The 27,128-nt window shown below is 40.2% G+C and overlaps 2 protein-coding genes across 5 annotated transcripts in view; one reads left to right on the top strand and one right to left on the bottom strand.

Annotated features, from left to right (window-relative positions):
• The window catches only part of DLGAP1 (DLG associated protein 1), a 626,931-nt gene that overhangs the window by 228,021 nt on the left and 371,782 nt on the right, over positions 1-27,128 (top strand). The window lies entirely within an intron of this gene.
• On the bottom strand, positions 25,147-26,100 carry LOC139014000 (small ribosomal subunit protein eS4, X isoform). Its single transcript, XM_070420576.1, has one exon. The coding sequence runs from the start codon at positions 25,965-25,967 to the stop codon at positions 25,176-25,178; it is 792 nt and encodes a 263-aa protein (XP_070276677.1). The 5' UTR covers positions 25,968-26,100; the 3' UTR covers positions 25,147-25,175.

Here is a 27,128-nt window from a genome sequence, read left to right as displayed (position 1 = left end):
CACCACTACCCACACACCCAAAGGCTTAGATTAGAAATCTGGGAGTCATCTCTGAAATCTCTTTGCTTCCCACCTCGGGTAAATTTGAATGAATTTGTTGAATGAAATTCCCTATTACCCATCTAGTATATTATTGCCCTAGTTAGATGATTACAGTCAAAGAGAGTGCGGATATCAGACTTATGCTCTGCTGATGTTTTCTGATGTGTTTTGGTTTCTGGCCACACTATTCAATTCCCATGTGTGGTTTGTTGTTGTGTTGTTTGCATTTTGTTCTTAGTGGTTGTGTTGGTGTTGAGTGTAAATATATTCATGGAAGATCCACTATAGAAAGGTTAAGATACTTTCTCTTCTCCATAAAGATATTGTATATGTATGTTGACAAGTAGAGTGTTTTGCCTTTGACACCCACACGTTCTCAGCAGTATTTCACTCTTTAGTTATATTCCATGGTGGGGAAATTGGTTTCCTGGCAAGGCAGCTTTCTTAATCAAAGACTTCCTGGGCCTTAAGTAATAAGAAACGCAAATGTTTCTAACTGAAACTTATAGTGAGGCTTAGTTGGCCACATATTTCAATCTTCTTTTGGGATCTAAAACTCTAAACCTTATATATAAGAAAATATTTTATGAGGGATACAAGGAGTTTCACACATTTGATCCATTTTTATTTAAGAGAAGTAACTTGTAAATAACATATGCATTGGTATTAAAAGCTTGAATAATTTATCTCTTCCTTGACATTTAAATTGCTCCTTCTTTCCCACTATTTTCATTATATTTAACTCAAACTTGTATCTAAGTACGGAAAATTGTGCATAGTTAAAACACAGGAAAAGGTTCCTTGGGCAGGTAAACTGAGGGCCTGATTTCCAACAGGATCTTAACATTAAGATGAACCCTGCCCTCCAACCTCCTACCCCAGGGAGACAGGTATAAGAAGAATTATGGATTGAATTCCAGGGAAGACCCTCATTTAGGAGGGGCAGGGCAGGAAGAAGGAATTAGCTGGAAGTTCAAAGAAAACCAGAGCTGGACACTAGTTATAGCATTAAAAGCAGATTTATTCCAGATCATTGCCTCACAAATCTCCTAGACACTTCTCCGGTGTAACCGTCCTGGAGGAGGATTGTGTCTCTCCTCCAGACAGCGATAGCCTCTCCTCAAAGTCCTCAGGGTGTTGAGAACCTGTCATGTAGCCTATTGTGTAGTGATCACATTTGAGTCTCATAAGATTTTGTTAGGATTCACAAAGCTATGTGACTTGCCTCTCGAGATTACATCTGAATCGCCTGTTGTGTTATCAATGCCAGATACCTAGTAAATGCTCAATAAATGTGTAACGAGTACATCAGTTACCTTTATCTGATTATATGTTTTATTTTATTGAGAAGATTTAAAACTCCTAGATAATAGGAATTACCTTTTTCATGCTTTTGTATTCCTCATAATACCTAGCAAAAAGTATATTACAGAGAGCAAATAAAAGTACTTGGTTTATTTATCTTAACAGTCCTTGATTCTATGTTGTTTGCCTTGTTCCATGTTGAATGCAAGATAGTTTAGAGTAGAATTTTGAGTGAGTATTGCTTTGCCATAAATTAGTATAGCACCAGGCTCTCCTGGAAGCTCATTTCTGCCCTAGGATTACAAACTGTTAACATATTAGATAACTGTTTTACTTGGTTGAATGAAAATAGAGGTGGAAACAATATCAATTTTTATTGAGACTATGTAACTGGCTCTATGCCATATACTTTACAGATAATATATCATTTTATTCTCATAACACCCCATGGAGTAGGTGGTATTTTAGTCCCATTTTATTAGTGAGCAAGAAAGGCACAGAATTCAAGGAATTTCTCCAAAGCCATGTAGCTAGTAAGTGGCAGACCAGGAAATTGAACCTAGGCACTATGGCGCAGAGTCTGTGTTATTCACTCAATTAATAAGTATTTTTATATCATAGTATATATCAGGCATGATTTTAGGCTCTAACAGGTGACCAGTGAATGTGTACTTAATAATTATACTATATGAGTTCTAGTCAAGGATATCCACTGACTGATGTATAAAAGTGGAATTATTATTTAGTGGTGATTGACTCATTTCAGTGAAAAAATGATTTGTCCAAAGCATCCATTTTCAGTTTTCAGATGTTACATGCTGTACCAATTCCTCCTCAATTAAAAGAAAGCCATTGCAATGTGACTTGGAAATTGTCAAGTATTGTTCGAGCTGCCAAGCTTCAGGAATTAGCAATCTAGAATTTGCAAAAATATTAAGCCAGGAAAAAGAAGCCATAAAACACCATTTCTACTGTGTTTGAAATTCTGCCAGGTATTAGTAATTGTATTATAATTTGAATTTTGGAATCATAAAATGTCAGAGTTGGATGGGAACTTCAGGATCATCTGTGCCAGCTCTCTACTTAGTGCCAGAAGGGTTCACACACATTCTTAGAACTAGAGCTTTGACAAATGTTTCTCTAACATCTGCATATAGTCAACAGAGACAGTTAATGGAATTCTTTACACTGTTACATGACTTGGTGTCTATGGCTAGTAAAATAGAAGGATATCTGGCCAATCCAGCCTAGCAGGGTCTCTTGTCACTCTTTCTGGGATCTTTTCCATTTTAGGAATCTGCTTGATACTAGGAGCTGTTCTTTTGGATATCATTTTGCATTGTCCCCTAATCCACTAAAGCAAGCGTCAGCAAAATTCACCCCACTGGCCAAATCTGACCCATCTCCTGTGAATAGAAAGGTTTACAAGACCAGTTCTTCCGTGTATTGTCTGTGGCTGCTTTTGTGCCAGAAGGTGAAGCCTGGGTAGTTGGAATAGAACCAGGATGACCCACAAAGCCTAAGACATTACTCCCTGGCCCTTTGAGAAAACACTTGACAAACTCTGCTCTAGACTATCACAGCTCTTTGCTATATTTTTAAATGTCATTACTTCTCATTTTCTTCACCATGTGAAAGAAAATGTTTATGGTAGACTGAACTTCAATATAAAGAGCTATACGTTATTTTTTTCATAATAGTATGTAATTGTCCTCTCTCTCTCTCTCTCTTTCTCTCTCTCTCTCTCTGTCTCTCTCTCTCTCTCCTGGTAAACTGGCCACAATAATGGTTTTTGTTTCTTTCTGTGCAAAGTCTGAGTGTCTGCAGTTGCCCTATACCAATGACGTAGTCACATAGTATATGTCTGAAAAAAAGACATGGTGATGTTTTTTGTGATCATTTAAAGACTTTTATTTATTAAGACCACATAGTGTTCTGTGATTTTCTTCAATAGAATTTGGTGCAAATAAAGACTTGAATGAAGCTTTTCTTCAATAAACCTCTCTGCATGTGGCCCCTGCCTCCTTGCCATCCTTTCTTATGATCCCTCCCACTGGCTGCCTCCTCGCAAAACAAGGCGGGTACTTTCCTTACAGTGTTTGCAGAGCCAACTTCTTGCTTCTCCTCCTACCCAAGAATGTCTTGGGTTTTTTTCTGCCTCCAATGTCCTTCTTTAGGTTTGTGCTAACATGTCATCGGAGTAGCCTTCCATGACCACTTTTTAATGTCTACCCCACCTCTTATGTGATATTTTGACTCCACAATGTGTAATTCTCTCATTGTCCACATTCCTGACGTGTGTGGTATATGTGTGTGTGTAGGGATGGTACCTGCCCTCTCTACTGGAATATCAACTTCACCAAGTCAAGGACTGAATTGATCGTGTTCACTGTTTTTCTAATATCTAATATAGTAGGTGCTCAATGAATATTAAATATTCAAGTGTTAAAATGGCAAGAGATATTAATGCACATTTAAACATCACCGGAATCTTTACCCAATTCTGCTGAAACCATTTATGCATTAATTTACTAATAGGTCATTTATCATTGCCTAATCATTATTTCAGGTATACATATGGCCCTTTCCTTCTTAAGGTGATGTGGGTGCCTTTATTTCAGTGATTTCTCTGGAATTGACACATTCAGACAATTTGGGAAATAGCAAATAGTTATTTGTCTATATAACTGAGAAAGTATTTTGGATCACATGGAGCTTTAAGAATAGCCTGAAAGACCAACAGGGAGAAAAGGTATTTAATGTTCTTGTAATGAAATCGAAAGGACTACAATAGTGTAAATCACAGTGTTGGAGAAGGTTTGGACATGGTAGAAAGGCAGTCAATGATTGTGTGATTAAGCTTCTTTAAGAAGATATGACAAGGCATCTGTTTAGCATGCTCTGGACAGTCTCCAGAGTATCCTGTTCAGTTACGTAATAAATAGTTCAGGATGGTACTAATTATGTTGATTATTAATTAAATGAAATAGTCATTTACCTACTGGTTAAAATACTTGGAAAATTATCTTGGAGATTCTTATGTCATTTTTTCCAATCCCTATTTTAGAAAGAGGGGACTATGTGCCCAAGTAATCTCACCTGCTCCTGGAATTGCTGCAGGCTGAGTCCCATAGTCCTGACACCCCGGAGTAAGCCACTGCCAAAGTGGACGTTGAGTGGAATGTTCATGTGGGTGGAGTGGTCAGAGGCAATCTAAAACAGTCCACAGCTTCCCCCTTACCCTTCCTCACCTCCCTGTAAGTCCCATGTCTCAGGGAAGGCTGCAGCATTCATTATAGTCACTGAGAACGTTGTGTCTGTGAGAATATAGACTGGCCTGTGAGGATGATGGATCAGTGTGCCTGACAACTTTCACTCCAGTCTGTCCCGTTTCCCACCCTCTTAATAATTAGGGAAAAGCGGAAGAGTTGACCAACATGGCCCATTACAATATTTATACAGCAAAATAGTTACCACATGCTGAGGTGTTATTTACCATAAGTGGTGCTCTTTCTGTCAGCTGCATGCTGACCCAACACATACAATATTTTTGTAATACTTTAGTTTTGCAACCACTAGGTCTCCGTGCATCCCTCTGAAACATGCAGAAACTTTAAAGGCTCCTCTTTCTTCATCTCCAAACATCATGGTTAGTCTTTCTTTCTGTGGAACTTTTCAGAGGGACATCTTTATTTCTTGCGCTGCTTGCAATGACTAGAAATTTAGCTCTCCCATTTCTGTAGCCCTTCCGTTGTGATGTATTCATTCGTTTGGATAGCACCATTGTGCTAAAGGATGGCCTTAGACTGCAATCCCACGCTCCTCTACCCTGCCGCCTACATGACTCTATAGGATCATTAATTGTTAGGAGTTTATCATTAACTTATTTTAGAACACTGACAACAACCTTTACATGGAAATTTTTCAGGCATTTTGAAAAAACTATAAATAAAATGACTTAATTTCCAGTTTTTCCCACCACTTACCAATTCAGTTGGGTCATTGGAATACCATGATCTGTGGCCCAAAATGTCATATTGAAAAATCAAGAGATCTTGCATTTGTTTCTAGCTTGAATACTGATTCTGCTAGACTTTGGGTGTATATTTTACCCTCTGTTTAGTGACTGTGGCTGACTTTGGAGGTTTTGTGAATTAACTTGGATTTTTGCTGATATCACGATCCATTTTCCTACCACTTTGTACCAATGTTGCCTCTTAAGGAACTTCTTATCTTGTAAACTCAGACATTCCTGTTGTTCCCATCTATCTTGACTTTCTGTTTACTGGGGCCTTACTTCTCCCCTCATTTGAATAGCATAAGGAGATTATAAGTATCATCATATTTTCACATGTGAAGTCAGCAGCCACAAGAGATACACAATTGCCTCTACTGATATAGAATGCTGTTATAGAATCTCGTGGTATTTTTGGGAAAATATTATGTAGCTTACAAAGGAAAGAAAAGTTTCATTAAAAATAGGATTTACTCAAACTCAAAATGCTTTAAAAACTCAGTCTTGCTGTGGACTATTGTATCCTGTGATTTCTTCTGATATGTGAACCTATTTATACAGTCTTGAACCATGTCTAGTGAATTTTCAGTGATTGGATGATTTAAAGTTAATTGAAAGCCAATAAATTATATATACAAACTTAATATGTAATATTAGATGCTTTGCTATACCTGAGATAGGTATCTTTAAAATCTCTTATTTTCAGGTTTTATTTTCCAAGGTTTAAATTTACTATTATGTGAGAAGAGTATTAGCAACAAAATAGGATTTTTAAATTAAGTTTATTAGAGTAACAATGATTAATAACATTATATATAAGTTTCAAGTTTACAACTGTATAATACATCTGTATATTGCATTGATGTTCACCACCCAAAGTCTAGTTTCCCTCCGTAACTTTGACCCCTTTATTCTCTACACCAAGCATGTCAAACTCAAAGGCTAACACAGTCCAAATAAACGAGGCATACAGCCCATAGGCCGAGAGTTTGACATGCTTGCTCTATACCCTCTTCCCACTGGTAACCACCCTTCTGTTGTTTGTATTTATGAGTTTGTTTGTAGCAAAATAGGATTTTAATAGGTTTTCCTATTTTGTAACCAACATGTGCTCTTCACAATTGTGTTCAGTTATTCTTTCAGATAATACTTTTTTCCTTCTGAAAAAAAGTTATTAAGGCAATTGCTAGTGAGTACACTATTATGGCAATATTGATTTTGCTCCTTGAAATCAATTGACATTTTTTGTTTCATCAGTGAGTCACCTTAAATGTTTCCAAATGTTTTCTCTACTTTCCTTCCTCTGAATCCGAGCTCTTCCTTGTACTTACCTTTCCTCTGCCGTTTCCTTGTACTTCTCTACCCCTCCATTTCTGCAATAAAATTTGACTAGCGGTTATAAGGAGAGTGTTGATACCCTGAGATGCCAGGGAGAAGGAATTAAGTCGTTCTTTTTTTCTTTTCAGACAAATATTTATTCTTTTGAAATATATTATTGGGAGCTATTCTATTTTCTCAGCTGTTAATACCACATCCTTCTTTGTGGAGAGTGAAATGTAGGTGTGCGTATGGGAGCCTGTGTTGGTGATCAGAATTTCCACCTTATTTATATTTCAATTCAGATGATTTATTCTAGTTCTTTCTGAAAGGATGTAATTGTTCCTAGAAATTTCAACTGATATCACCATGTTCTGGGTCAAATGAATAAGAATACAAAAGTATCATTATGCAAATCTTTGTCTTTAAAGTAGAACTAAAAGCCTACTGCTGTAAGTATCAAGAAAAACCAAGTGAAGGCGGTTCATCTTCTGGACATACTGTTATGCTACCTTTTGTTATGAAGGAAAAAACTTGCATTGATCTGGGGCAGCTATCTGTAGAGGTTTTATCCTTTTTGAAGAGGTAACCTCTGAAAAGTTTCTTTAATATCTATATATCAGGTTGCTATGCTTTAAGAGTAAAAACATATTTTGTCACTATATGTAATCGCCGTTAGAGTGATAGGGTTGCTGCAACTATATTGCACAACACACTTGTGGTGGGTCAGAGAAAAAGCCTTTTTATGGTTTTAAGCAGATTAGATATCCTTAAAAGTATATTTCAATAAGAAAGGCATCTCTGCTTTTTTAGAACTATAAATGCATGGCTGACATATGTAGGTACATAAAAATATGCAATATATTTAAACTATCCACATATATTTATATTTATACATATACCTACACGTGCTTTAATTTTGATAACTACATAATCAAAACAAATAGGAGCAGAAATGTTTGAAAATGTTGTACAAGTACTTTATGTATTTGTGCATGGGATTTAACAGGTTAACCCTGGGCTGGCTCTTTTAATGAGCTTTGTATTTTACAGAGAGATGTAATATAGAAATTGTCCCTTTGCTATTGTGAGCACAGCTGAGATTACTATTGTAATATCTGCACTTAGGTAGTACAAAGTCAGCTCAGAGACAAAGTGTTTAATAATGGCACGGAGAGCCCCATATCCATCTTTGCAATGGCTTTTATTTATTTTTTAATGACTCCCCACCCCACCCATGAGAGGATTCATTTACAGAAAGCTACAGCTGAGTCCCTGCGCTGCACGCTGTCTTGGCCAGGTGCTTCTAATTGCAGGCTTCCGTCTAGAAGCCCGAGCCCAGCTGTGCTGGGATTGATTCCTGCCACACAGGAAACTAAGGAGAAAGTCTGAACTAGGTCAGAAAACTGCCTCACTCATCAAGTCTCACAAACTCGGGCTGGTGCCCTTATTTCCTTCTTCACTGCTGCCTTGCCTCTTGGCCTCTGTGGTTCCCTGGCCTGGTGGCTTCCGTCACGCTGGCCCTGTGAAGTTTGTAGCATCCACCAGCTCTATGCTCTGACTTCGGGACAAGTAGTTGGCCCCAGACCAAGTCATAAAGAGCAGTAAATCTCTGGCCAAGAAACAAGTCAGTGTGCATTTAATCTCAGTGCTTGGTCAACTCGAATTAGTGCCTTCAGTGTCCTTACTTTTCCCTGTGATTACAGGTCATGCCCTGGAATTGTTTCTTTCTTTTTGGCCCACAGCTCAGCCCTCCTGAGGGTTACCACATCCATGATCCACACAGACCTGCCTCTTGAATCTTCAGTATCTCAGTCCTATTTCTACACTGTCGTACACAGGGTCTGCGTCTTTTGCTAATACTGTTTGGTTCTCTGCAATCTGTTTAAACACGGTTTGAGACAACCCTGTTGTCACTAATGACCAGAATGCTGATTTCTTTGGTCTGAGCAGTTGTTCTCCTTCTGTTATGATTCAGCTCAGGTATCAATGTATAAGCCTCTCTTGCCTCCCCCACCACCTCACACTCCCATTGCGAGGCTGGGCTAGATGCTCTCTAGCTGTGCTCTCCAGATGGCCTGTGCATATTTCAAACATATGCATTGACTCATAATTATCCATTTATGTATCTGTCACCTCCTCCCCCCACACACTGGTCTTTGTGTCTCCTGGTGCCTGAGACAAATATGTGCTTTTAAAAATGTTTCCTGAGTGAATAAATGAGACTTAATTAAGATCTGCATTTTTAAGTGATAGGCCTACATATAATAACTGGCCCTTTGCCTGTATCCTTTATATTTATTGACCTCCAAGCTTCATCCAGCTATCACTAGGCTTTGCTGGCCATTGTCTATGCTTAAGCTATGACATTTGACCACCAAACTAGACTCCATGATTGCCTGCCTGGTGCCCTATGACCTGACTCCCAGGTGCCCTCTCTTGCCCATTAACTCTGGCTAGTGGTGGATAGTCTCCAGAAAGATCTGTTGTGGTTTCCATTGGAGTTGACAGTGGCTAAATGTCTTGGGCAGATGCTCTCTCTATCTCAGGCTGGGAAATAATCTATATGAAGGCAATATGATTCTCATGAACTCTGAACATGCCAAGCCTAGACCTTCCTCCTCAAAAGGAAAATAAAAATATTGAATGAATCACCTTTAACACCTTTAATTGTAATTAACAGGATACCAAAATATTTTCTGGTGAAGGCCTGAAAGGTCAAGGCCGTTATTTCAAAGTGAGCAGATGGTGTCAACTGAAACCCAACTCTGCTGGGTCAGTAGCCATTTTGGACCTTGTGAGCCAGACGCCCTGCTCTGGAATGTTTCTAAATCAGGGGCCCCGATGCCAGAGAGAGTCCTTTCCTCAACAACACTAAAATTCAAAGTACTACGCTATTTATGGTTGGTGAGAGAGATAACTACTTTTAGAGACAGTATTTAACATTTGTTTACCAATAATAGAACATTTTAATAGTTCATGGGGACAAAAATCAACCCATCAGAAATATGCCTTGTACACAGCATTCTGTTGGGATTTTCCCCAAAATCTCCGTGAGGAGTTGTGCTTAGACTAAGGCACTGCTGAAAGGGGAGGGTGACCCTCACTTTCCGGATTCCCAGAGCAGTGGCTGAGAGGTTCCACGCTGGTTCTCAGAACTCTTAGGTCACACTCGGTTCAGGCAGTGAGTCCAGTTACTTCCTTCACTATTGAAGAGTGGAAATGAACCCCCTTTAACACCTTTAATGTTCCAATTGCTCTGCCCACTGGGGCTTCTGATCATTTGGGGATATTAGGTAAGCATTACTTCAAATTATTATTTTTGATATGTTCCTGCCAGAACATTGTTTCTCTCCCAAATTATGAGTATATTCTAATAAAAATCTATCTACATTTTCTTCTGTTCATTTTAGGGTCTCTGCCCTGGCTTTTTCTGGAATGTTCTCACAGTCCATCCTTTCTTACTCTCAGGTCTCAGATTTATGTCTTTAAGAAAGCCTTCCTTAATGGCCCTAACTAAAGCGCCCTGGTCTCCACCCCATCTCACCCCATCTCTGTTACTTTTTTCATAACACTCTTCATAACCTGAAATCTCCCTGTGTTTGTTTACTTGTTAGCTGTCTGTCTGTCCCTCCTCTAGCCAACGTCATTAGGATGTGAGTGTTGAGAATGAGGAGCATGTTTACCTTGTTATCTGCTGTATCCCCAGTTTCTATCAAAGTGTGCAGCCTATTGTAGGCATTCAATGCATATTTGAGGAATGAATAAAAGAAAGAAAAATAAGGGGGCAGAATAGATGAAGAGGAGGGAGAGAGAGAGGAAGGAAGGAAGGAGAGAAGGAAGAAATGCAGGCTTTGTGAATGATTTGTATGCATGACTGAGTATTTTAAATTAGGAAGAAACTCGGAACCTGTGCAAATAGTGGCCAATTACTTTGCCATTTTTTGATCTCTTGTCAGGAGAAATCTTCAGACCTCCCTAGCTGCTTTGAGCACAGAGCTCGTTCCTACCTGTCTATCATTGCCCGACTGACACTGCAGGTTTTATAATTACCAGTTACCGCTCAGTGATTCACTTCAAGATTAATCTGTGGACAGTGATTATGAAAAGTCAAGAGATATGTGAAATTCACCTTTTCATATTGGCTTTCGGGCATGACATGGATTACATACAGAGCCAGTATAGATCGTTTCCTTTGTGACGAAGGCAATAGTCTTTCCACGAGTCAGTGATGCCGTTTGATGACCTGTGACCATGAAGTGGGCACTTTGATATATCTAGTAGCAGCTTACTGCTCTTTTTAGCAACTGTTAACATAGTCTGAAGGGGGGTTATTTTAAGGGTGTTTTTCAAACAACTAATGGTTTTCAAAGGTTCTTTAAAATAGCATTATAATTAATCTTCATTAGTTTTCAGTCAAGGTAAATATTCATTTTCAAGATAGTGATTGAGTTGATGAGAATCCTTCAATTAAATATGAGCCGTAATTCAACACATTCCCTTTTAATAATTCAGTCAGCTGCTTCTACTGTCAAAAGATTTTTTAAAAAATTGTCAATAGCTTTTTTACCTCAACGAGATGCTTAAAATTCAGTCATTGTATCAAATAAAGAATAGGTGTGTATGTCAAGTAATTTCACCAGTGAGATTTTTATATATCCAAGTGATGTCTCGTTTCATGGGAAATCTTACCAAAAGCACAAGTCTCATCACATTGTTATTGAATTAAAATATGGAAAGAGAAAATTTCCAGTCTAATAATGATCTAAATCTTTGTGGGTAGATAAGTTACTCATCCAGACATAAAATAAACAGATTTTTTTACAGTACTTTTTCTAATGAAAAGAGTGAGCGATGGATTCCAGTCTATCTCTGTCACCAATCACTTGCATGCCTTAGGCACTTATCCTCATTATATGTTCTTATGGATAAGAAGATTCCAGCCCCTTTCCAATGAGTACAAATGCTATTAAAATTTCAATAGCATTGCGAAACAATAAAATGCTGTTTAAATATAAACCAATTTGAGAGGGTATGAGCTTTTCTCTGTCCTATAATGCACTAATTATTGGTGACTCCATTATTTAAAATATTGAAATTAAATTATTGGTATAGAAAAACATGTATGAAACTAATAGAAGGTACCATCTTTGTGAGAGGGAAAAAAAAGTTTATCCAAAAGAAGGAGTCATTGTTTGTATTTGCCTTATTTATAATGCAAAGGAAAAGATGACTTCCAGAATGGAAACAAGGATCACTGCAGATTCTCTTCCTAATAAACACTAAACTGGAGACAGCAATTATTTCTTTAAAACAACCATTTAAAGAGAATTGTCCTAAGGACAGAGAACAAATAGAGAAATACTCATTCCAGAAAATGAGAAAAATCTCCAAGAGTCTGTAACATTTGAACTATGACCCCACCTCCTACCCCATGTTCTGGATACTCTAATTCAGAAAATCAGGCTCTCTCTTTACCCGGCTCCCAGTCTGGGGCCACAGTTTCACCTTGGGAAGGACAGGCTGCTGCCATCCTCATCTGTTCCAGCCCCATTTTGTAAAAACTCAATTCCAGGCAGTGTGACTAAGAGATCCAGGGCGCCTTTATTCCACTTGAAGTTCCATTCTTAGAAACTCTACTCAGGCTTAGCAAACTAGTTCCCTGATCTCTCTATCCAGCTCACTTGTAAGGCCAAGGTTCCGCAGGAGGAAAGGCCAAGAAGATGGGGTCATCTCTGCCACTCCCTCTGCTGGTGAGGCAGATGTCACTCTGGGAAAGGTGAGCCCACGTGTTCTGCCCCAGCTCTTGTATTGTGGTACAGATGTTCTGCCAGGGCAGGAAGTAGGTCTCAAGAATGATGAACTCCCCAGTTCTGCTGGAGGGAGCTGACTTTATTAGGAACAGAGCATGAAGAGTTTCATACCCAAGGACATCGTCAAAAGCAATGAGCATTTGGGTAGAGAGCATTTAAGAAGGCACTCATGGCTCCATGATACAAGCAGAAACAAGCAAAATGGCAGAGTTGTGAGAAGTTTAACAGAGAGAAACAGTGGGAAGAAGAGCCTGCCTGAGATCATGGTGGTCAGGGAGGCTGGGTGCAAGTCCTCAGCTGTAGCCTCCAGGAGCAATGGGAGCTGGAAGCAGACAGGCTAGAAAACATCCCTTCAACCGCACAACCTTTGACCAATAACTGGCTTATGCTTTCCCAGGAGAAATCCCTCGGTAGCCAGGCTAAATCATAAAACAAGAAGCTGTATGGGCTGCGGGAAAGAGATTTCAAGTCATCCATACTAATAAAAGGGTAATATGCTAATTGGACTGGGAGACCTTCCGGACGTCCTTCCGGACAAAGCCATGTCGGTGCGTCTGGGCTCTGAGACAAACCGACAGCAGCTTCTTCTGACATATACACACGCACACTCACCCCTGACACACTCAGCACACTTTTCCTCCACCTAATTAACAGTCCTGCACACACAATGACTCTCAGAAAGGGTAATGAAGGGCAGAAGCCTCACTGGCATTAGGGGTTTCAGCAAAAACTGTCTAAACAAAATCTTACCTTGACCCCGAGGCAGTTCCTCGTAATGCAAGCATAAGAACAAACCACACCTGGCCTGGCAGTCTGAAAGACCATGTGCGTGCCTAAGACTGCTCCTTCTCGGGAGTACTAAGGGAAGAGAAATCCAAGCTAGTAGTCCCTGTCTCAATGTGGAGGCAACCACATAAACTACTTAAGCTGTAATCACAGCCTACAAGCCAGACAGGCATCACGTGGTAAAGAGTAAAAATATAACTGGCTGACAGAGCTTAAGCACAACCTTTGACCAATAACTGGCTTATGCTTTCCCAGGAGAAATCCCTCGGTAGCCAGGCTAAATCATAAAACAAGAAGCTGTATGGGCTGCGGGAAAGAGATTTCAAGTCATCCATACTAATAAAAGGGTAATATGCTAATTGGACTGGGAGACCTTCCAGGAGACCTTCCGGACGTCCTTCCAGACAAAGCCATGGTGGTGGGGTAGAGGCAGAGGCAGTTAGGGGTGATCAGGCCAGCAGGGGTGCAGTTGGGGGTGAGCAGGCTGGCGGGGGGCAGTTGGGGGTGAGCAGGCTGTCAGTGGGGGCAGTTGGGGGCAATCAGTCCAGCAGGGGTGGGCAGTTAGGGGTAATCAGGCTGGAAGGGGGGGCAGTTGGGGGCGAGCAGGCTGGCGGGAGGGTGACAGTTGGGGGCGAGCAGGCCGGCGGGAGGTGGGGGCAGATGGGGGCGATCAGGCCAGAATGGGGGGGGCAGTTGGGGTTGATCAGGCCAGCAGGCAGAGTGGTTAGGGGTGATCAGGTAGGCAGGCAGGTGGGCGTTTAGGAGCCAGAGGTCCCGGACTGAGGGACACACACCTGCCCCATGCATGAATTTTGTGCACTGGGCCACTAGTTAAATATATAAACGAATGACCAAGAAAACAACTAAAATTTGGCAGGAGTGTAGGCAGTATGCACAGTTTTTCAGACTGAAAGCAAACTACACTGGAGAATAATTTGAATTCACATGAGAAAAAAGAGTGCTAATCAAGGTAATTATGTAGGTTAAAATAAAAGAATGTATAATTGTTTATTTTATTTTACTCTCTAAACTGACTTAAGAGCAATTAAATAAGACATATGCATATCATGGTATTGTTGGATTTATAAAATGCATAAATTTCACAATAGCAGCAACGATAAGGTGAAAATTCTCACAAAAAAATGATTTCAAAACATCTATAGACAGTTATAGCGTACAAAGAGTTAAATATGAACGATTCAGTTAAAAGAGATTATCAGAATGGGTAAAAGCACAGATCCAGCTATATCCTGTGTTTGAGAGATACACTTTAGGTTTTAATATATAAATAGCTTGAAGATGAATGATGGAAAAGGATATACCATTCAAATAGCAATCTTAGGAGAGTTGAAATGGCTATATTAGTATAGACAAAATAGACTTTCAAACAAAAATGTTGCTAGTGATAATGATGGATATTTCATAAAAGAGTCAATCCACAAGGAGGATATAACAATTATTAACATATATGCACCTAACAACAGAGTTCCAAAACACAAACAGAATTGATGAAACAAAAGTGACAGCATTGAAGGGAAGAATGGGCAATTCAACAATAGTTGGAAAATTCAGTACTCTACTTTTAATAATGGATAGAATAACTGAACAGATGATAAACACAAATACAGACTTTTTTCATTTTTATTGAATTTATTGAGGTGACACTGGTTAACAAAATTATACAGGTTTCAGGTGCACAAATCTACAACACATCATCTGTACACTGTATTGTGTGCTCACCACCTCAAGTCAAGTCTCTGTTCATCACCACTTACCCCCTCCCCATATGCTCCTCAACCCCCCTCCTCCCTGGCAATTCACAGACTTTAGCAACAGAATAAACCACTAAACAAGAGCAGAATACACATTCTTCTGAAGTGCACATGAAATGTTCTCAAGGATAGACCATCGGTGGGCCATAAAGCAAGCATTGTTCCCCTTGAACAATGAACATTGAAGAGCCCTTACCTAAGTCTCCCCATAACTTACACCTGTTGTACTTTGTGTACAGCAAATACCGTTCTGTACTATCAAAGCTATGTCAAAGTTGATCTTTCACTTGACTGCCCTTCAGTTTTTTGAAGGTGGGTACTGGTTTCTCCTGGTTTCGATGGAGCTCATTCTCTTTCCTCTGGAAGTGTTCCAGGTTACAGCATTGCTTAGCAATGAACAGAGAGCATCTGATGTGTCTGACCAGTACCAAGTAGAAGACCATTTTCTTCTTCAGTCTCAATACTTTTCTTTAATAAATGCTGCCTAAATTTGCTGTAAAACATGTTGCTGCATATCACATAACTAGCTAATTTTCATTGACAGGAAATGATCCCCAAACTCATTTTGCATATAGTCACATCATAAATGACATCCTATCTAATAAAGAGGGAATATGCTAATTGACTGCCCCACCCTCAAATATGGCGGCTCCCAGTCCTGTCAGCCCCACTGACATATACTCACTCTCCCCCTGACTCCGGAGCCCCCCAGTCCCCTCAGCCCCCCAGCCACCCAGGGCCACCTGAGGCACAGATAACCAGGGCCAACCAAGGCTTGCACTGCTGGCAGTGGCAGCAGCAGAGATGTGATGGGGGCGTCACCTTCCCCTGATTGCCGGGTCACCTCCCGCCCCTGAGGGCTCCCAGACTGTGAGAGGGGGCAGGCCGGGCTGAGAGATCCCCCCTCCAGTGCATAAATCTTCATGCACTAGGCCTCTAGTTAGATAATAAAGTTTTAAAATAAGACAAATGCAAGATTCTGGATTGTTTCTTTGACTACGTAATACTAGAGGCGCGGCACATGAAATTCATGTGTGGGTACGGTCCCTAGGCCTGACCCGCAATCAGGGCCACCTTCCCCGGCTGCTAGCAGCTGGCCCCACACCTCCCTTCCCTGGTTCCCCTTTCACTATCGGGTGATCGAAGCCTGCTGGCTGGGGAGAGGAACTAAAAGGCCATGGGTCACCCTCTTTTTGGAGGGTGATCGGTGGGGTAGGAGCTTTGGCCTGGCACCACCCACATCCCCTGCCACCCACCCTTGGTTCCCTGTTCACCATCGGGTGATCGGAACCTGCCGGCTTGGGGGAGGGACCGAGAGGTGGTCAGTGCATCTCAGAATGACTGGTCAAGCGGTCATTCTGGTCATTCTGCTGTTAGGGTCAATTTGTATATTACCCTTTTATTATATAGGACTAGAGTCCATGCACCAGTGGGGTCCCTTGGCCTGGCCTGCAGGGATCAGGCTGAAATCAGCCTGGTGCACGGATTCATTCAGAGCGTGTCCGGCCCATCTCGCCCAGTCCCTATCGGGGCCAATCAGGGCAGTCTCACCCCATCCTGATCGGGCCAGTCAGGGATAGCCAGCCGGGGAAGGACCACAGGAGGGCTCCAGGGCATATCTGGCCTATCTTGCCCAGTCCCAACCAGCCAGATTCCAGCAGCTACCAGTCAGAACGTCTACCCCCTGGTGATCAGTGCGTGTCATTGTGACTGGTCGAACGGTCAAATGAACAGTCAGACACTTAGCATATTAGGCTTTTATTATATAGGATATGTTTACAATTCTTTTCTAGTAAAGAAACAAAAAACAAGGCTAACTTTTAATCAGATCAGAGCATAGAAAGAAAATCACATACACACTACATGGAGGTATAACAAAATGAAAAAGAAATGGAATCCAACAACTAAATGATGTTTCTTTGACACTCATTTAGTTGAAAGTCGAGAGGTCAAACATTCCTATCTAAATTCATTACTTTCTTAGTAGAATAGAGAAATCTCCCCTTTATTTTAACAGGTTTATTTTTTGAATCTTTAGATATTTTAAATTGTTTATTTTAAATTGTTGAAATTTCTGAGCATTCTCTCTATTATTGTTAGAGTTAGCCATTGTCATTAACCTTTTTTATTGTTTTTATTTATTCTTTCTTGAGATTGGTTTGAATATATGTACTTGTCAAGTTATGGTTAAAATTTGTTTCAGTGTCTGGACGTCTCCTTAGGGAAGAGATGAGAATCTGATTAGTAAAAAACAGAACAGTCTATATACTAGTAAGTGAAAGGAACAAAATCTTTCAAGATATAAAGTATTAAAGGTAACATCTTTTTTAAAATATATTTTATTGATTTTTTACAGAGAGGAAGGGAGAGGGATAGAGAGAAACATCGATGAGAGAGAAACATGGATCAGCTGCCTCCTGCACACTCCCCACTGGGGTTGTGCCCACAATCAAGGTACATGCCCTTGACTGGAATCGAACCTGGGACCCTTCAGTCCGCAGGCCGATGCTCTATCCACTGAGCCAAACCGGTTAGGACTAAAGGTAACATCTTTATTGATAAATAATTCATATACCATACAGTTCATCCATTTAAAATGTATGATTCAAATTGTTTTAGTGTGTTCATTCAGTGTTGTGCAACCATTACCATATTCTACTGTAAAAACATTCCATCTGTCCAGAAAGAAAGCACCCAATACCGTTATTCATAATGGTGAGGTAGAAGGCATTGTCATGCATTTTGGGCCATGAGGAAAAGTAAATTGGGAAGTGGAAAAAGGGAGCAAGCGATGAGTAAAGGAATGTCTATATTCTCTGGAGATCCAACTGGACTGCTTTGCATCTCTTAGAAGGCAGACATCTTCAAAACAGTTTTCCCTAGTAAAATTAACTTGTGGAAAATTCGCTGTGTGATTCCACTTAAACCTAATGGAAGTGTCAGAGCTTATAAAAAGGCTACGTTGTGAATTACATTCCTCACCACCGGGTTCTCCCTCGCCTTTCAAAAGGGGTTCAGGCTGAAGGAGAATCTAAGCACAGTGTGTGTCTTGCTTCAGTAAAGAGGCAATTGTAATCAAGCGGTGCTGTGTTTGAGCTGGGCAATTTAAAAACAAATGCTTCATTTGGGTTGCTTTTAATAAGGCCTATGTGGGTTTTGTTGTTGCTGTTTTTTCATTTTCTTTAGGTTTCAGGGACCAGAATATTAAAGAAAATCTAGTGCATTTTATTTTTAAATTATCAGAATGTGAATGGAATGTTTATTTAAAGCATAACAGCTATAACAAAATGCATGACTTTCTTCTGAGAGTGATAAACTCTGCATTGATCTAAGAATTGACTTAAATTTGAATGGTGGCTGGCACTGGCTGTTTATCTTGTTCATCCTACGTTCGCCTCAGACCTCATTTGGGTGTATATAGAAGTCTTTAAATCAGAAACATCAAGTATGAAATTAGATATATTGATGTAATATTAAAAGCCCTGGTAAATGCCCTTCTTCAAAAATGCTATTTTTCTCTGCACTGTTTTTCTAAGGAAAACACAGTTTGGGGGGGTTGCCCTTTGTGAAGATAAGCAGTGCATGACTAGGTCTCCCAAGTTCTGTGCCTCTGCTCCCTCTGCTGGCTGAAGAGGAGTACTACAGGCACCTGATGGGGTTGCTGTAGGAAGTGTGGGAGCACATTTTCTGGTCTGTGCCATTTAAAAGAGCTCAAGGGTGCTGGTGGGCTCAGTAGTTAAGCGTCAGCTTATGAACCAGGAGGTCAGGGTTTGGTTCCCAGTCAAGGCACATGCCTGGGTTTCGAGCTCAATCCCCAGTAGGGGACTTGCAGAAGGAAGCCGATCAATGATTCTGTCTCATCATTGACGTTTCTATCTCTCTCTCCCTCTCCTTCCCTCTCTGAAATTGATAAAAATAAAAAAAGAGCTCAAGGAAATGCGATGGTCAGTATTAAAATTTCCAAAGATGAATGACGTTTCTCCTACCCACTCCTACGCACAGGAAGGACTCCCTCCCTACGCATCTCCGAATGTGGAAAGGTGACACATGCAGGGTTTGGGGACATGACAGCTGATAGGGCAGCCTTGTGTCAGCCAATGGGATCCTCATGTAATAGTTGTAAAAGCAGCAAATTCAAAGAAAGACGTTTTGTGTGTGCCGAGCTGTCGGGAAGGGTCCAGGATTCTGTATGACCTATAGTGACGTCAGTTTTTTTATAGTGTACTACTATAGTATTTTATAGTGCAGTATCTTGGCACTGGCTATGCTGCTCTCTGAGTAGAGATAAGGAATGTGTGTTCTCCCTGCCATGTATTATTTCTAAACTATAAAAAGTAAGCAACTGCTGCTTCTTAAAAAAAATATTCTAAGTTTCTTTTTTAAGTTAAACAGGTTTTGTTGTTTTTAATTGGTGCTTTTAAATCCTTCTTTTCCTAGATATTTGGATTGAGGTTAAAGAGGCAATGAACATTTTTAGAAATAGATTGTTCTTAAATTATCTTAGATAACAATGAATTTCTGTCATCTACACGTTTCTTTGTATTAACCCTACAGGTCAAAGCTAAATCAAATTTGCTGAGTTGAATTAAATGCATTTCATTCACGAACTCAATGACAAATGAGTATAATACGACTTTAGGTAACAAGGCTAAAGTATTAGAAGTAATTTATGACTTGAGATTGAATTTACAGTTGGTCTTTCTACCTCTGAAATTTTGACGAAGAAGTAGGAAAAAAATAACAAGAGACACTTTCTCTACCAGGTATCAAAACGTACTGCCGAGGGTTTCAAACACCATCCCCTCCCAGGTGCTCTTCCTGATTGTGAAATAATTGAAATACAATTCCTTCACTGGCGATAAAGCCAGAGGGGGGAATGCAGCGTGGGCTTCCTCTTTCTTCCCTCAACTTTAACTTACCCGCCAGGCCACAGGCAGAACAGGTGGTGGGAACGCACCGCCAGGAGCCTCACCCAGGAGGGGAGCGGACAGGGGGTGCACAGGCTTGCAGGTCCTGCCAGTCCCAGAGACCACGTCAAGAGCTTCATTTTCTCAAATAAATCGCTTCTCCTGGGGGAGACACAGGAGTGGGAAATCCCTATTTAGAGACATGGGACTGAGTAATAGAGTTTCCCAACACAAAAAAGTATAAAGCAATTAAAACAATTTAATGTTGGCACAAGAATGGACATAACTGCTTGTGAGAACAGAAATGAGCACCAGAACACATTCAGGGACGTGTAGATACTGTAAGGTAAAATGAGCTATGTCAGGTGTGATTATATCTGCTGCAAGTAACAGAAAACCTCATTTCTATCATCTTAAAAATTAAGGTCATTTCTTGGCACATGTAACTGAGAAGTCTGAGGGAAAATGAACAATGGCTTCAGGTAGTGCTTAAGCCAAGAGCTTTACAAATATCTCCAATGATCCTGCGTCTTCCTTTTGTCTGCTCTGTGTTACATGATGTGGGTTTTATTCGATAGTGGGGTCCCCTCGTAGGTGTGAGGAGGCTTTCTCTCATATCTAGTGTAAAAGTGGCCATTGCTGCTCAGCATTCCATGTAGCGTTTTAAGTTTCATTCTACATGGCTTAGATTATATACCTAAACCTAATATGGCCATTATGATAAGCGACTGCTGGACCCATCCCAATCCTGAGCATTAGTTCAATTTACACACCCCATAAGGCTGCCACTAGGTCAGATGTGGGTTCTCAAAGGAAAATTTACACTTTACAGAAGGTGAGGCAAGAGACACCACAGTGGTACCTCAGCACAGTTAGGAAAGAGAGACAGCAAAAGAACGTTAAGTCAAACATCTATTTAGACGGAAAAATTAAATTCTTACATCAGATTATTTTTAAAATTCCAGCCTTATTGGTATACTAAAGTGTTAAGGCATTCTTCTGTTTAGTAAAATAGGATATATACATACATATGTTTATATATATATATGCATTTATATATGTTCATCTATAGTTATACTAGTGGCCTGGTGCACAAATTGGTGCACATTGAAAGGAAATTAATTAGAATAAATATTTTACTATTGCTATTCGCCCTTTCTCTATAATAGAAGTGTCAACCAAATTCACAATAGACAATGACAGATCAAAATACACACGTGCAATTGGCACCATTGAGAGCTTTATATGTATCACGCATGTGCAAGTCAACGTAGCCTTTTATAGATATAGAGTAAACTTGTTTAATTAGACCTGCTTTCTGATGTAGCTAAACTTTTTCCAGCCCAGTAAGCACCCCAACTTCTCTTTCAGGTGATTGTCAGCAACACAGCAGTAAATATCAACACAAAGCAGGTTATTATTGTAGATCACACAGGGAGAACAAAGGGTAAAATATTTAACTGCAGCAGTGTTTGACTATATTCTGCACAATGAGGAAACCTGAAGTCATTTTCAAGGTCCACCATGTCTTCTTTTCAGCTGAGTCAAGTTTCTAAGCTTTCTAAATCTCTGTTTTCTGGCTAATGAAAAGAAAATAGGATTCCACCGAGTCTCCTATGTACCTACTTTAGGACTTCTGTGAGGATCAAATGAGATGAGGCACGGAAAAACGCTTCACAAGCATTTGGTTACAGTGTAAAGTGTTTGCACCAGGTCGTGTTCCTAGGCTGAAGAAACTGCAAGGGGGTTAGTCATTGCTAGGAAGAGGAAGCTGGGCATTGCTACATGACGTCATTACCCACGCCCATTTCCAAGCTGGCCATGGGGTTCCCCAGCGGGCGGCTGGAAACCGGGGAAGGGAGGCCGCAGCCGGCAGCTGGAAGGCCCCGATCAACCCTGATCGCCAGCCAGGCCTACGGACACTACCCATGCATGAATTTCGTGCACTGTGCCTCTAGTAGATAGATAAGCAGTTACAAATATATATTTGCGTGTGTGTGTGTGTGTGTGTGTGTGTGTGTGTAGGAAACACTGGAAGAATAAGCTAAATCAAATGGGTAAATATAGTGGCAAGGGGATAAATAGAACAAATTCAGAGTGGGTAGCAAGACTTTCTAGTACATATCTTTTTATATAGCTGATTTTTCAAGCATGTAAATGTATAACCTAGTTTTTTAAATGTAGAAAATCTAAACCCCAGAGAGCAATTTAAAAAATGGAGAATACATTTATAACTTTGGAGTAGGAAAGACTTTTCTAGAAAAAAGATACTAAATGCTAAAAGGTATAAAGAAAAAAAGCTGATACATTGGCATCCACATTTCAAAAATTCACAACTAATTATAAAGCACAGAGATACAGTTAAAAGGCAATGTAATGACTGGTACAAATACCCACAAAGAACAAGTAGTACAAACATATAAGGAACTTCTACATGTAAATAGAAAAATATCGATGGCAAACTTAAGCAAAGGATACAAACATTCAAATCCAAGAAGAAGAAATATAATTGACAAGGGAGCCTTTCACTTTAGTGTGTTGGTTGTACTTTTTTAAACCAAAAACATTTAATTATATATTTTTGGATTAAAAATCAATTAGCATCTCAGAGATGGGAGCAGGGGGCGGGGAGAATAATGAATGGACAGAGGAAGAGCACATGATGCTCAACCCCAAGGCACTCTCACCCGTGGGAAGCCCACTGCAGCTCCGGGCTCAGAGGCACCAAATGCAGAGCAGGCTGGAAGGGGGAGGCAGGCCTAGGTAACCCCTGAAGAAATGAGGCCCTTAAAAAAGCAGCTGCTGCAGTTGTGTAATTGCTCACTTAAGCGGGTGAATAAACAACTCCAGTGTCTCTAGCCCTTTTCAATCATTTTGAGCTTATTTTCCATTCTTGCTGTTACTTAAAAATAAACAATAAACAGAAGGAAGAAATAAGCAAGCTTGCTTATTCCCTACAAATGTAATCATTCCACGTGTTTTCTTCAAGGGTGGTCAAGTTCACCAAGAATTTTGACAGCTGATAATAGACTTGTCTCCTAGTTACGTGAAATAGAGCTTTATTTGTCCTAAAGCAGAAAAAGAAAACTGGAAAATTCACACATATGTAGAGATTAAACAACAAGCTCCTGAACAACCAATGGATCAAGGAAAACATCAAAAAATATCTTGACACAAATGAAAATGGAAACACTTATGGGATGCATCAAAAACGGTTCTAAGAGAAGAGTTTATAGCAACAAATGCCTGCATTAAGAAAAAGGAGAGATCTTGCCTGGCCAATGTGGTTCAGTGGTTGAGGGTCGACCAATGAACCAAGAGTTTACCAGTTCAATTCCTGTTCAGGGCACACCCCTGGCTTTCAGGCTTGATCCCCAGTATGGGGCATGCAGGAGTCAGCGGATCAATGATTCTCATCATTGATGTTTCTATCCCTCTCTCCCTCTCCCTTCCTCTCTGAAATAAATAAAAATATGGGAAGGAAGGGTGGAAGGGAGGGAGGGAGAGAGGGAGGGAGGGAGGGAGGGAGGGAGGAAGGGAGAGAGAGAGAGAGAGAGAAGAAAGAAAAGAGAAAGAAAAGAAAAGAAAAGAAAAGAAAAGAAAAGAAAAGAAAAGAAAAGAAAAGAAGGAAGAAGATTGATGGGTACCAGAGGAAGGGAGCAGGGAAGGAATGGGTGAAGGTAGTCAAAGGGTACAAACTTCTAATTATAAGATGAACAAATTCTGGAAATATAAGGTACAGCATGGTGACTATAGTTAACACTATTATATATTTGAAAGTTGCTAAGAAAGTAGATCTTAAAAGTTCTCAGCACAAAATAAAATTTACTGTGTGAAGTAATAACTAACCTTATTATAGTTATTTTATATATATTTATTTATATTAGAGGCCCGATGCACGAAATTTGTTCAAGAGTAGGCCTTTCTTCCCTCCAGCCACCGGCAGGCACCCGGGATCGGGGCTTCCCTCGCAGCCCCAATTTCGTTCGGAAGGACGTCTGGTCATATATAGACATTACATTTTATACCTTAAACTTACACAATGTTATATGTCAGTTACATGCCAATAAAGCTAGTGAGAAAACTCTTTTCTAAGAAACCCACAGGTTAATGAAAAAGTCACAACAGGAATTTAAAAGTTATTTTGAGTGGAATGCAAATGAAAACAAATATCAGAACTTGTGAGACACAGTTAATGCGGTACTTAAAAAGGAAATTTTATAGCATTAAATGCTTATAATAATGAATAAGCTATTTTTTTCAGCAGTCAACCTTCATTTACTGAGAACCTCATATCTATTTGCGCTACTCAAGATGCTCAGGAGGGTAAAAGATTTCCAGTTTTGGTGAGAGCTGCAAAAATTGTTCTCCACTTGGCTTTTACCCATATAGTTCCCTCTTTGAGTGCAGGAATAGTATCTTTTGCTGATTTATATTCCCTTGCCATGGAGAGCACAGTATCAGAAAGACACGTCCAATAATATATCAATTCTAACAAAGAGCTAAAAGGAACAGAAACCAAACCATTACCTTTTTAAATATCCCAGCCAATTGTGACTATGAAAATGACTTTTCATCCATATTTTTTTTAATTTATTTTTTAATAGGCTTTATTTTTTAAAGTAATTTTACATTTACAGAAAAATTAAGATAGTACAGAGCTGTTATGTACCTGGCATCAGTTTCACCAATTACTAAACATCCTACAGTGGTATGGTGTATTTGTTACATTTCACAAACCAATATTAATACATTACCTTTAATGAAAATCTTTATTTGCATTTTAATTACAATTACATAAAGTCAAAACAAAACTACTTAATTTGCTAGAAACCTACAAATTCAAATATATGCTGAAAATACATCAGAGTAATTGCCCATGCAGCTATGAGATAGGAAGTAAGAAATGTGACTAAAAGGGAATAAACAAATAAATGAAATAAGAGCTTTTCAGGAGCCGATAGCTGGTTACAAACTGAAAAGTATAATGAACTAACTCGGCTATCTAAAAAAAGGAAGAGGTTGAAGCGAGAATGACTTTAGGGTAAAGGACTGTCATACTCATTTAGCTGTTAAGCCCCACAGGAAAAGGGAATGAAATTTAGGTTAGGAATTATTAGCATCTTAGTGGGAGTGTCCATTTTCCCCAACCCCGCCCCCGCCATGCTGCATTTTCTTAAATTAAGAACAAAGACTCTTCTAATTATGTCACGTCAGCTCATTTCACCAACTGTTTGGCTGCCAATCTCTTGTCTCTCTCTTCAGCAATGGTGAGGCGAATACCCTTTCCACGGGGAAGGGAAATCCATGGTTTGTTGCCTTTGCCAATAACAAAAATATTGGAGAGCCGGGTGGCAAAGCTATTGCCAGTGGTATCTTTGACATGAACTACGTCAAAAGAACCAGGGTGTTTCTCTCTGTTGGTGATCACACCAATTCTTCCCAGGTTGGCACCTCCGGTGATCATACACAGGTTACCTGTGTCAAACTTGATGAAATCGGTAATTTTGCCAGATTCCAAATCAATCTGAATGGTGTCGTTCACCTTGATGAGGGGATCAGGGTAGCGGATGGTACGAGCATCATGGGTCACCAGATGAGGGATTCCCTTGGTGCCCACAAAGATCTTCCGCACTTTGCACAGCTTGTACTTGGCCTCCTCAGGTGTTATACGATGAACAGCAAAGCGACCCTTGGTGTCATAGACCAGACGGAAATTCTCTCCTGTCTTATCAATGCTGATGACATCCATAAAGCCAGCAGGGTAGGTTATATCGGTTCGGACCTTGCCATCGATCTTAATGAACCGCTGCATGCAGATCTTCTTTACTTCATCTCCTGTTAGGGCATACTTAAGTCTGTTTCTTAGGAAAATGATGAGAGGGAGACATTCTCTCAGCTTGTGGGGACCGGTAGATGGACGAGGAGCAAATACCCCGGTCAGTTTATCCAGCATCCAATGCTTTGGAGCTGCTACACGCTTCAGGTGCTTCTTGGGACCACGAGCCATGGCTGTGCTAGGCACGGAAAGAGGACTCTCTTCTTGCTAGTAAAAACGAAATGAAGTTTAAGAAAGTAGTCACCCGCCACGCCTCGGTCTCCGTCGCAATGGTGTCTCACGCAATGGTGTCTGACGCCCTGACCCCACGCTATCTTGCCCATCCATATTGAAGTATTTTAGTAATTAGGGCGGTGTCCTCACTCCAGCCACGTGGATAGTTCTGCCTAAATCAACTGATTCCAGTTAGTAATGTGTAGCCAGTCAGTGGCATTTCAATTTAGAATTATTTTCTAGAATTTGAATGATGTCTAGTCAAGACATATATTAATAAGTTAATGATAATAAAGCCACTTTTTACTTAGCACTTCACAATTTAGAAAACAGATTTGTTTATACTTTATTATTTGGTCTTAACGCTGAATAGACTGAGACCGAGACGGCAGTTGAATGACTAAATCCAGGCTCTTTTCAGCAGATGGCAAGCTAAACCTATTCAAAACCCAGTGCTCTTTGGAATGCCCTCTCAGCCTTCTCTTGATGCAGCAATTCTTCCAAAGTCCTTCCCCACACCTTCTCCCATGCTACTCAGCACCATTTCCCATTTCTGAGCTTCATTGCCCCCACTGGTAAGAGGTAAATAAAATAAGTGAACAGTATCTATTTGGGATAAAAGACCTTCTTTTCCTATTTCCGCCCAGTTTAAATTTCATTGAGATTCCCAAATTATTAAATCAAACCATGTTGATGGCAAAGACAGTAATCACTTTCAAAAGAAGTTCCAGAATTCAAAAGGGAATGAAAATAGAGACACCTCTGAAACATGGAAGGACAAGGGATTCTGGTGGGGAAATGGCAGGAGGCAGTTTCAGGTTGTTTGCCTGGACCAGGTAATTAAGCTCCGAGGTTATCTAAGGAAATCCTTTATGTTTAAAGCAGGAAAAATCCATTTTGTTTTGGGGGGCTGAGATCAAGCAGGATGCCTGATAAGGAGGGGACAAAGGTTTCCTAAGGAACAGACTTCTGATTTCAGCTGGTTTTGCTGAATTAAACAAAGGAAGCAGATTCTTCAATGAAGATGAAGCTCCTAATTAGCATGTCAGTGAATAGGATGCTGATGCATATAATCACTGCTTGGGGGGAATAATCAAACCCCAAGGCAGCCCATTTTTT

This window comes from Myotis yumanensis, unplaced genomic scaffold (genome assembly GCF_028538775.1).
Source record: "Myotis yumanensis isolate MYYU_CA2020_CCGP unplaced genomic scaffold, mMyoYum1.0.hap1 SCAF_7, whole genome shotgun sequence".
In the NCBI taxonomy this organism is placed as follows: Eukaryota; Metazoa; Chordata; class Mammalia; order Chiroptera; family Vespertilionidae; genus Myotis; species Myotis yumanensis.
Note: the sequence above shows the minus strand (reverse complement) of the source record. Positions and strands in the feature narration are given on the sequence as shown.